The following is a 12,182-nucleotide window of genomic DNA, read 5'->3' on the forward strand; positions in this document are numbered from 1 at the left end:
AACAAGCACATTTCTTTCAGAAGTACACATAAAAACTCTTTTTTAGCAACTTATACCTGCAAAGCCTTCCTCCATCAGAGGAAATATAGACACATCGATCTGTGAGATTTGTTGAGATGGAAACAAATTCATTGATATAGCCTGCTCTTCGCATCAGTCGAAATGTATTCACTAGCTTCTTGTGGTCTCGAATCACACCCAGGATGTTACCTAAGCAGAAAGAATATTTGCTAGAGGAACAAAAAACCAGATCTATTCAATTGGAAATATCCACCCAATAAAGATGAAAAGCAGCAGTGAGCAGTTCATTTGAAAATTCTATTCTTCACACAGGGCAGCCAGTCCACAGGCTGCAGGAAGGCAACACAGCGGAGCAGCTGAGGGTGGCCAAGGACGTGAGTTGAGAGGTAGCCCTACCACATGCAAGTCCAAGTTGCAAAAGTGAGCCTCATTTTCCTCATTGGTCAGCACCATGCTGGGAACTATGAATGCGGGGTCCAGACCACCTGGGTTCAAACACTGGTTCTAACACTTCCAAAGGGTTGATGTGAGAACAAAATGAGTTGATCTTCCATCAAACACTTAGAGCTGCTCTGCCCAGCACTGAGTACCGCTATTCTTCTTCAACTGCTCTTCCTGCCATTGTCATCTGCGAAATGAGGAAGGTGGACTTTGTGCCCCAGGGTCCATGTGAGGACTCAGAGGGGCCCTGGATGACAATGCAGACTAAGAGCTCTTTCCGTGCTAGCCACTGGGATTTCCTGAATGAAGTGGCCAGGGAGCAGGCCTGTTTTGCTTCTCACCAGCCCACACGGGGAGGGACTAATGCCCCTGGAATGAGGCGAAAGGGGAGAAGAGCATGGGAGCCAGGTAGTCAGGATGAGCACACACTTGCTGCCAAGGCTCTGGAGGGCTCTGAAGGGGATGAAAGGAGCAACTGAATCATGAACTGAAGAGAGGGACCTCTTGCTACAGGCCACTGACAGTCCATCATCAAGTGGCTGAATATAAGTCAACTTGCTGTCAGGACTGGTCAGTTTTTGCAGTACGTCTCACATATTTAACTTGAACTTAAAGATACTGCGTTGAACTTTATCGCTGTAGATCAGCTGGCAGCTGTCAAAGGGCAGAAGGCAGCTAGCTTCTGCAATGCTACCTTGGGCTCTGACAGCAGGACCTCTAAGACCCTAAGGACCCAGCCAGTGGGATAACAGTTTCTATCACCATTTTTCTACCTTTAAATTAAGGCCCCCTGGACCCAGAATTGAGGTTTATTTGTCCTTAAACACCTGGATGATATGGCTTCCTTCCACCTCCCCAAGACTAATCAGGCTCAACAGGTCTCCTTGATACACTCACCATTGAGGAAGACGAGAAACACATTTGGATAAGAGAGTTCTTCCCCACATAATAAATTCACATCTTCTACCCCCAGGTTACTGGCTAATTTAACAATGGGTCCATCTTCCATGTCAGTTGTGATGTGCGTCATAAGGGCCAAGTTTTTAACCAAACCACATGCCTAAAAAACAAAAGTCATTTCTAAGAATGGCCATGAGTAATACAAGGTACGGTTTGTGTCTGAAAATAGCTCACTGCTTTGCTGGTGGCAATGCAAAGCAGTACAGTCCTGTGGGGGACAGTCTGGAGATTCAAACAAAAGACTTAAACGTATACACAGAGGAATTTATCCTAAGGTAATAAGCAAGGATACAAACATAGATTTAGCCACAGAAATGCTCAGTAAAGTACTATGTGAAATGGCAAATAAGGATGGCATCATGAATGCTGCCTTAAAAAAAGAAACAGAGGGACACCTGGGTGGCTCAGTGATTGAGCGTCTGCCTTCGGCTCAGGATGTGATCCTGGAGTTCCGGGATCAAGTCCCGCATTGGGCTCCTGCATGGAGCCTGCTTCTCCCTCCCTCTGCCTATGTCTCTGCCTCTCTTCTGTATCTCTCATGAATAAATAAATAAAATCTTAAAAAAAAAAAAAAAAAAAAAAAAGAAACCGATTACGTAAACTGTTATGCCCAGACAATGAAACACCACAGTCATTACCATGACACTGTATAGAAACAGTAAAACAAAATAGTAATAGATGTGGGCACCTAAAAATCTACAACTGGCCAGAAATAAGAGAGTCAACAAAGTCAATGCTCAGTACTCTATAAAGCTTGTTGGTCATAGAAGGCAAAGGAAAGACTGAAGAATCGCTCCGGATTAAGAGACTTAAGGAGACGTGGCAACTGGAAGCAATGTGTAATCCCGGGTCAGAAAAAAGATATTGGTGGGATAACTGGCAACATCTGAATAAGGTAAGATTCTATAATCTAGATTATAATCCTGTTATCAATGTGAATTTCACAAGGTTGATAACTGAGCAACGGTCATGTAAGATGTTCATATTTGGGGAATCTAGGTTAGGCACTATAGAAATTCTTTGTACTATTTTTGCAACTTTTGTGTACAACTGAAATTACTTCAAAATGAAAAAGAAATAAAATGTCTTTATATTTTTATACAACCAAAAAAAAATTTAAGGCAAAATATGAACAAGGACATAACACAGGAAGTAGAAAACAAAACACTTGAGATCTGATGTGTAAAGACTGTATCTTTGATTCTTTGAAATTATCTGCTAGTGATGCACAACATAGGTACTTTACTGAGGTTAGCTGAAACAAACTCTGGAAAATTCAGTGTTCCAAAGCCCAAGGGTTATAAATTATGCAACTGTGACAAGCTGCATAAATTCTAGTGTGAATTTCCATATGGTTTAAGATAAATTAAGATAGGAATGATAATTTTCTAAAAATCTTAACTCATATGGACTTCTATTTTCACCTCCCCCAGTCATAACAAATTCCTACACTTTGGAACTTACATGTTTTATACATCGTAACTAACGTATTGATTCATTTAGCAGGTATCTATGGGGTATCTACTATGAATGAAGCTCTGTGCCAGGAGCTTGCGATAGAATGTGAACCTAACAAAGTTCCTTCTTCCAGAAGTTTACAATGAACAGAATCCAGTGAAACCAACAACGGTCAGCATGAGGGAGAAAGGGCCATGATGCAGAAGTGGTGGTGTGTCAGAAGCAAACCTACTTAAGCTGCTTGGTTCTGTGCTCCCTGTTGGCTGCAAGTCTGATGCCCTCTAAGTACACCTAAGGAAAGTAAGGAGTTGCTTTAAAAAAGATCTTTGCAAACAAAGATGAGGGTCTCTTAATTTTCCCTCACATTCTTATCCTGTCTTCACTGCATGGTTTGATTCTTGTGATAAACCAAAGTAAGTAAGAAAACTGGGACTGTATTTCTATCAGGTGAGATACTAAATTGAATGCCTTGTCAGTACTGGTTTTCAAATGGACACTGATGTTGTCCTAACAGGCTGCATCAATTATTTCTCTGCCAGATAAGTGGCTGACCCAAAAAAGGATATGCCCCAGAGAAATGGAGGTAGAAGCAGAACATCACCAACAGGTACTACCTATGACATAGCAGAGACTCCTCGGGTATCTTACCTCTCCTTCAGGAGTGTCCGAGGGACAGAGCATTCCCCACTGAGATGGCTGGAGGGAACGAGGACCACTCACTTTTCTTGTTTTTTCAAACTGAGAGGAGATTCTTGTCATCATGCCCAGGGCAGATATATATGACAAGCGAGACAAGACTTGAGTCACACCCTGGCGGTCCATTTTAAATCTCTTGAGAGACCAATTTCCCTGTAGAGGAGAAAAAAAAGACATAAGACCACTTCTGATCTGTTCATATGTTGCCTGGTACTTTACAGTTACTCTGAGAAGCTCATCACAGGAACTATGTATTTGTGAAATTAGAGCCATAATGTATATTCAGAAATCAAAATACCACAATTAAAATGAAAATTGAGTCAGGTCATTCACTGGTGCTTTCTAGGGGTTTAATGAATATCACCTGTGTCTAGCAACCAGGTCAGAACGCTCTGATATATCAACCTTATCACACTGCAACATTTACTTTCTGAAGAACTGGTAATATCCTGAACAAACCAGTTTAACCAGAGATTTCCACTGGAAGCAATAAGCTCATTAATAGAACACGAGGTAAAAGTAAAAGTAAAAGTAGCTTGTAGCTCAAAGAGTAATTTCATGTTGGAATATGTCATTATTTGGATGTCTTCCAAAATCTGTCTTAATTAGAGGAAAATACACGAATAGAAAATACCAGAAAAATGACTCCAATAGCAGTTATTAGGGATAATGAATAAACTGTTGGCTTCCTAATCAAGGCTAAAAATTGCATATATATATTCACGTGAAGAAATAGTATATATTCTCTGTGACTATCATGTTGATCTTAAAATAGATTCATAGGAAATAAATCTTGAACATTAAATTTAGTTTCTCTTGTACGTACTGAATATATCGTGTTATATTAAATATATTACTTTATAGTTGTATCCAATATACACATTAACTATTCTGAAAGGTAATTTAAAGATGAAGGTTAGGAATGGTTAAATTTTCAATTCATGGCAATGGGACAGGAAAAAACAGTATGACTAGAAAAGTGAAGTTAAACATGTCAAAGAAATTACTGATTCAATAATCTTTCCGATTCAAAAGAAAAAAATTACATCTGCTAAATGGTGGCTCTTTATTTTTCTTTTGAGAATCTGATGAAAGAGATGTCTGTTCTCTTGGGGAAAATGCAGGTAGGCCCATGAACCAAAATTTCACATTCCACTTCCAGGGAAGACCCATGAATCCCAGGTTAAAAACCCTAACAGGAGAAAAACTGCTAGAGTTTCAGGAGGAGATAGGTAATCTGCTTGAATTAAAATTTGTAACCCTGGGGGCATTCCCAGGGTCACTAAAGTTTAATCATTATTATGGAAGAGCTATCATTGCAGAAACTTGAGTTTTTCGATAATGTGGAAAAGAGTTAAATTCTAGGAAGAAACTATCCTTTACAAAGCGAAGAAACGGAGCAAACATATTTATTCCACTGGTTAAACACATGTTGCTTTTTCGGTTAACTCCTTTTCTGCTCTGAACGGGGTAAGCTCAGTAAACCGATGTCCCGCAAGTAGGCATAAGGATGGTAAATAAATATTCCACACAGAGCTAAAGGAAGGCCACAGCTGCCGGCAAATAGGAAGTAGATGGGGAGTAAAGCCAAGATGTCCAACAAGAGGATTTGTTCTAGTATTCCGTGCAAGTCTAATGAAAGGGAGAGGAGAAACAGACAAGGAGTCTAAAAATGCTCTTCTGAGAAAACTTATGTGTTGAAAATATGCTCCTAATGGTAACAGAGAATTTTAGAAGTTGATCCTGGGGTATACCTGCAACAAGGTCTACTACAAACTTTTTCAACAAGCAGTTTTCTCCAGGCGGTAAAGCAGAGTACTAAGGGGCAAAAGAACTACCTTAAAAAGCTATCATAACCTGAAACTCATGGGTCAGAAAGCAAGAAAAAATAATTCTAACAAACGTGTGTTCAAGTGCTCTTTGGAGGCTTTTCCTCAAACATCTAGGGATCTTGTTTCTGACACGTTTGGGCCACAAGAATATAACAAGCCTACACAGGCACAAAGGTCTGGTTCACCTCCAGTTTGAGGTAGCTGTCCCTTGCAGGAGCTGTTCACATGGACTCATGGGCTAGTTTCTAAAGATGAGCACTGCAGCAAGTCTGCCACTAATTCTTTTCATTGTTAAGGGAATAAACATGTTATACCAAACTATTCTTCTGTTGGGGTGAAATCCCATCTATAAAACCAGTTTTATGTCTGGCATACAAAGCACAACTAGATTTCATCAGATAGACCTATAGTCATGATGCTTTAAGAAAGGGAGCAAAAACCTATCTGATAAGCCTTTATGAACAGCCAGGAGCCCTGCGTACATAGCAGCTGCCCAGGCCTGAATTCATCACTCATGTGAGGCACAGCTGATAGCCCTTTTAGGAATATAAACTTACAATGAAATGAAACATTTTGTATTGTTGCGAACAAAAGCTATCATTAATAAACCTACTCCCACTATGTCAGTTTTATTACAGAAAAAAAATGGGAAGAAGTATCCATTAAAAGAATGCCTATTACCAGTTAAACTAAAAGATTTTCCCTCTATGTAAGAGTTACCGGTTTTTTTTTTACTGCCTGTTAAAACAGGGACTATAATTGGCAATAAAGCTACACAGTATCAAAATTCCTAATGATTAACATTTAAACTGTAGACTGTATTTCAAAGTAGAAAATCTGTGATTTGTTAACATCCTTTAAATATAAATGTATTTTTTAACCTAGATTCCCAAAGTGCTTTGAACTTCCATTTCATGGAATAGATGTGTAACTAAGTCAGGAAACCCTAAACAAATGACTGAAGACTTACTGTAGAAATGGCATTCACCATGCCGTTGGTAATCTGGTCCTGACGCATGTGTTTCACAACATCAAACTGAGCTGCTCTTTGCTTAGGAATCACCTGGTCTGCAATCTTCTTCATTTCAGAATTAAATTTTTTGAATAAATCTTCAAAAAGAAGTGATAAAAGCTAAAAAAAAAAAAAAAAAAAAAGAGTATATGGTGATGCATTACTCATCTATTTAGTAAACTTTAGGTCTCTATTAAACTGTTTTTTAAAAAAAGATGGAGAAACTGCTTAACAACGAAGAAATATTCAAAAATTCAATTTGATAAATATGCATTTTTCTATGTGTTTATCACTATACTAGGCACTGGCAATAAAAGCAAAAACAGTGACATAATTTCTGTACTAATTTAGACCAGTCACGTCCAGACTTTTAGATGTTACTGTCCAGAGACCTATGTTTTAATTTTATAGATAAAGATAATTAAAATCCCAAAAAGGGGGTGGTGGAGAAGAATTACCATTAAAAAGTCTGACAACTTGGATGATACAGTGCTGTTTGGACCTCTCCTATATCTCTGGTAAAAATGTAAATTGGTACCACTACTAGGAGGACAGTTTGCCATTAATCTCATCTTCCCTATGCCCCCTCAGTTCCTCCCCTAGGTACATCTCCACAGCAGTGCTTCTCAAACATCAGCATGCGTGGTAAAAATGCTCAAGGATTGTTAAAATGCAAATTGCTGGCCCCACCCCTACAGTTTCTAATTCAACAGGTCCAATAATTTGCATTTCTAACAAGTTCCCAGGAGATGTCAGAGCTGCTGGTGGGGGAAAGGCACCTTGAAAATCACTGCCCTACAGAAATGGGCATCCCTAGACAGATACAAGATGTTCACAGCAGCATTATTTGTACGAACTAAAACCTGAAAGCCATACAAATAATATTTAGTTAGACAAATTGTGGCATATTCGAAATAATGGAACACTATAAAGCAATGAAAATGAACAAAAAAACGCACAAAATCATGGCTGGATCTTAAAAGCATAATATTGAGTGAAAGAAGCCACATACAAAAGAATATGTATGGTATGATTCCACTGACACAAGGTTCAAAATCAGCAAAACTGAACTATAATTTGATGGCAAAACTCTACAGAAAAATCAAGGATATGAATATCATAAAAATCAGGCTGGGGGAGGATTTTGATCAGGTAGGAGCATGTTGTGGGCAAGGGATGACTTCTATATTTTTTTTTTTTAAAGTCTCCCATCCGTTTTTTTTTTTTTTTTTAAGATTTTATTTATTTATTCATGATAGTCACAGAGAGAGAGAGAGAGAGAGGCAGAGACACAGGCGGAGGGAGAAGCAGGCTCCATGGAGGGAGCCCGACGTGGGATTCAATCCTGGGTCTCCAGGATCGCGCCCCGGGCCAAAGGCAGGCACCAAACCACTGCGCCACCCAGGGATCCCCAAGGGATGACTTCTAAACTGTTCAAATGATTTTTTTTTCTCAATCTGAGTGCTATGTACAAAGGTATCTGTTTTATTACAATTTGTTAAGCTAAAATGTACGTTTCATGAACTTTTTTGTACGTAATATTTCTTAATAAAAAGGTTATATAATACAATATCCACCAATTACTCTAACATCATCTCATTTCAAAATGACATTTTAAGGCAGAGCAAATAATCTCAGAAGAAAAACAAGAAGTAAATACAATTTGCTCCATAAAACCCTTACCATCCATACTTATTCATCCCTCTCCAGACCAGTGAAAACTGGCCCATGGACAATACCAATCCTCAGACTAGTGGTCTGGGCACAAGTCTACATAAGCAGAGAATGATATAAAGGCAACAGAGACCAAAGTAAAGTCTGAAACAAGACAGCTCAGCCTATGCTAGGAAAAAAAAAATTAAAGTGTTTAAGTCCTCATCCTAAGATTATTGGAAAACAACATTAATGAATGATTTCATGAAACAGATGAATACCAGAGATGGAAGGAAGGCTAGGATTTGGAGGGAGTGGAGAGCTTATGAATGATTTGCAAATTCCACATCCAGTAGGAAGGAGAAAGCCAGAAGACAACATCCCTTCCACTCTAATAAAAAAAGATAAATCGGCTACAAAATCATGTATTTCTGGAGTCCAGCAGAGAGGTAAGGTTGCAAGGCACCCAGGTGAACAGAATACAAATGGTGACAGTCTGTCCAGAGAGAGATGGGACATATGACAAAGATGATGATGTCTGCCCCAGAAGAATCAGACAAAATTTTAAGGACTTCTTAAATGCCAAATGTGAGCTACTATGGAAGCTTAGAATCATTTGGAGCCTCAGACACAAGAGGATTTGCACTCACAAGTTCTTTTCCATGGAGTGCTCACAAAAGACTGGAGTAAATAAAACAAAAGACCTGAGAAAGATGCCTTCGTTGGAACAAGCAACAAAACCCTATTTCCTTGGACTTTTGCTCATATGAAACAAAATCTTTAAGTTGCCAGAGAAGCATCAGGAAACCCTCCTGCCAATATAGTTCCAGGGAAAGGTGACCTGCACTGAGAAGGGATAGAAGAAGCCTTCTGTCCTTGAGGGTGGAAAGGAAAGTCCCCCTGCTCCCACCATTAAGCCCTGCATCCAGTAATAAGAACAGCAAGTCTACCGCTGGAGGAAGGCCAGTTAACCCTTTGGCCACCAATTCCAGGAAAAGATACCAGGCCAGATGGAAGAGGACCAGAAGCCAAACTGCAACTTTCCCTGAGAGGAGCAGGAAACAGTCCTGGGTCAAGGATCCTGTACTGGTACATAGCAAAAGCTGCATACCACAGGAAAGGGCAGGAAACTGAAAGCTTCACTTTATAAAATTGAGGAATAGGACAGATTGCCCATTTTTACCACTTCTATTCAACATGGGATTGGGGGTACCATTCAGGGAACTAGGGGCAAGAAAAAGAAAATATATAAATGTTGGAAGGGAAGAAGTAAAACTGCCATTACTTGCAAATAACATGTATGTCCACGTAAGAAATCTCAGAGTCTTTAAAAAAACAAAACAGAACCTACTAGAACCAATTAAGTTCAGCAAGCCTGCAAGATACAAGGTTAGTATACAAAAAGAAACTGTATTTAAATTTTATTAAAAGATTTATTTGAGAGAGAGAAAGAGAAAGAGGGAGAGCATGAGCAGGGAGTGGGACAGAGGGAGAAGGAAAGAGAGAATCTCAAGCAGACTCCAGCTGAGCACTGAGCCCAATGCGGGCTTCAGTCTCACGAGTCTGAGATGATCTGAGCAGAAACCAAGAGTCAGATGCTTAACTGACTGAGCTGCCCAGGTGCCCCTAAAAGAAACTGTATTTAAAACATTACTGAGAGACATTAAAGAGAATCTCAGTAGTAGAGATATACTATGTTCACAGATTTGAAGACTCAGTATTACTTAGATGTCAATTCTCCCCAAATTATTCTATAAATTCAATCAAAATATCAATCAGAAACTAGCATCCCTTTTTTAAAAAAAATGGAAATGGTAATACTAACATTTAAGTAAAAATGTTAAAAAAATAAAAATAATAAGTAAAAATGTTAAACTCCTAAGTTTATGATGATAGAAAGGAAAAAAAAAAAAAAACCCTTCATCTGTGGAAGAAATGAGATAGCTAAATCAATAGTCTATAACCTGGTTTAAAAAAATCTAGCAAGCATTTACCCTGCCTTTCCCATATAAATTGTCTCGGTAACCAGAGATGATAATGAAAAATATTCTTTATTGAAAAAACTCCAGCTTAAAAAAAAAAAAAAAAAAGCAGAAAGAGTAGAGTATGACTATTTTGCATGCCCTAATCAGGGTAATGGAATGATCACCATCAGCTGTTAAATAAAACCATCAGGAGAAAAGCTGATAGGGAACTTTAAAACAGATCAATCAGGGCCCAAACACCTAAACCCAGTGACCAATTACAATGGCACAAAGTGTAGATACAACCAGTCATATTCTTCCTGATAGGATACAACAGCAAACTGTATAGTGCAACCCACAAAGCATACTAGCCAAAAAAGAAAAGAGAGAGAGAGAGAATTTGAATATGATCTAGCCTCTGAATTTAACTCCTGGTTTACAAGAAATTTAGAGAAGAGAAAAATAGAGAGGAAAAAAAAAATATATATAGAAAGACATCATGAGTATATCATTAGCAAAACCCAAACTTACAAAAAAAAACCTCTTTAAATCAATAAGGAAAATGCAAATTAATACCATAAGGAGATGCTACTTCACACCCACTAGACAAAAGTTTTTAAAGTTTGATACTAAGACATAGGATGGAGATCATGAGGAACTCATAAACAGTCAACATACAAGTATTTGGGAAACTAGTCTGATAGTCTCCAGTTAAACTGAAGATTTAACTTGACTCCAGGACTAAGCATTCCTATTTGTAGAAATTCTTGCACTAGAAAATATAAATGTTAATAATTTTTAAAAAGGGAAATCATAAAGAGAAATGATTGGTAGAATGGATAAAGTGTTATTTATCATATATATCTTATATATCACATCATATTCCATATATACAATAGAATATAATACAAAACTGGAAGTATAGTGACATGCAACAAAATAAATATTAAATATAATGCTGAGTGACAAAAAATGTTGCAAAAAATGAATAAATTATGAACCTTTTTTTAAGTATTTTTATTTATTTGAGAGAGTGAGAGTGTGAGAGAGTAAGCATGAGCGGGGTCAGGGTCAGAGGGAGAAGCAGACCCCTCGCTGAGCAGGGACCCTGATATGGGGCTTGATCCTGGGACTCCAAGACCATGACCTGAGCCAAAGGCAGATGTTTATTAACCAACTAAGCCAGGCACCCCAGTATGAATCTATTTTTACAAAACCCAAAAATAAGCAAAAAAACTTATATGTAATAAAATATTTAAAAATTTTTAAATTTTAGGGATCCCTGGGTGGCGCAGCTGTTTGGTGCCTGCCTTTGGCCCAGGGCGCGATCCTGGAGACCCGGGATCGAGTCCCACGTCGGGCTCCCGGTGCGTGGAGCCTGCTTCTCCCTCTGCCTGTGTCTCTGCCTCTCTCTCTCTCTCTCTCTCTATCATAAATAAATAAAAATTTTTAAAAAATTTTTAAATTTTAAAGAAATTTCTGTTTGACCCTTGAACTACACATTGAGAGGTGTGGCGCAAGTCCTCCCACTAGCCCAAATGTGGGTAGAAGTTATAACTGCTTCTTCCAATATAGTAGAAATAAATGAAACTGAAGCCTAGCTCATTAAGGTGACATGGGTTCTGTCTCATTGATGGGAAACATTCGTCTGGAGCTCTGAGCCACAGCCCTGGTCAGGTCCTAGCCAAGACCAGCCTTCCAGCCCTCCCCACAGCCATTTGTAGAATACTACCAACTGACCTCCAACACCATGTAAAACAGAAGAATCAAACAGCCAAATTCCTGCTTGAACTCCTGACCCATAAAGCTGTAAGTTATAAAGTAATGGTTGTTGTTTTAAGCCACCGTTTTGGGATACCATGCCACATAGCAAGAGATAACCAGTCATTTATATAAAGTTCTTAAAACTAGGGCAGCCCGGATGGCTCAGCAGGTTAGCACTGCCTTCAGCCTGGGGTGTGATCCTGGAGACCTGGGATCGAGTCCCGCGTCAGGTTCCCTGCATGGAGTCTGCTTCTCCCTCTGCCTGTGTCTCTGCCTCTCTCTCTGCGTCTCTCATGAATAAATAAATAAAATCTTAAAAAAAAAAAAAGTTCTTAGGTGTCTTGAGACACCTAAGTAGGTGTCTCACTACTAATAAATAGC

General features: G+C 38.9%; 1 protein-coding gene across 4 annotated transcripts in view; it reads right to left on the reverse strand.

Annotated features, from left to right (window-relative positions):
• Positions 1-12,182, reverse strand: part of POLR3B (RNA polymerase III subunit B) — a 107,401-nt gene that overhangs the window by 56,103 nt on the left and 39,116 nt on the right. For 3 of the 4 annotated variants that reach the window (XM_038550791.1, XM_038550793.1, XM_038550795.1), the window contains exons 13-16: positions 6,379-6,540; positions 3,529-3,729; positions 1,360-1,522; positions 57-210 (exon numbers count right to left, since the gene is read on the reverse strand). In XM_038550791.1, the coding sequence (XP_038406719.1) occupies positions 57-210; positions 1,360-1,522; positions 3,529-3,729; positions 6,379-6,540 (680 nt within the window). The remainder of the gene's footprint in view (positions 1-56; positions 211-1,359; positions 1,523-3,528; positions 3,730-6,378; positions 6,541-12,182) is intronic. The other variant, XM_038550792.1, reaches the window with a different exon arrangement.

This window comes from Canis lupus, chromosome 10 (genome assembly GCF_011100685.1).
Source record: "Canis lupus familiaris isolate Mischka breed German Shepherd chromosome 10, alternate assembly UU_Cfam_GSD_1.0, whole genome shotgun sequence".
Lineage (NCBI taxonomy): Eukaryota > Metazoa > Chordata > Mammalia > Carnivora > Canidae > Canis > Canis lupus.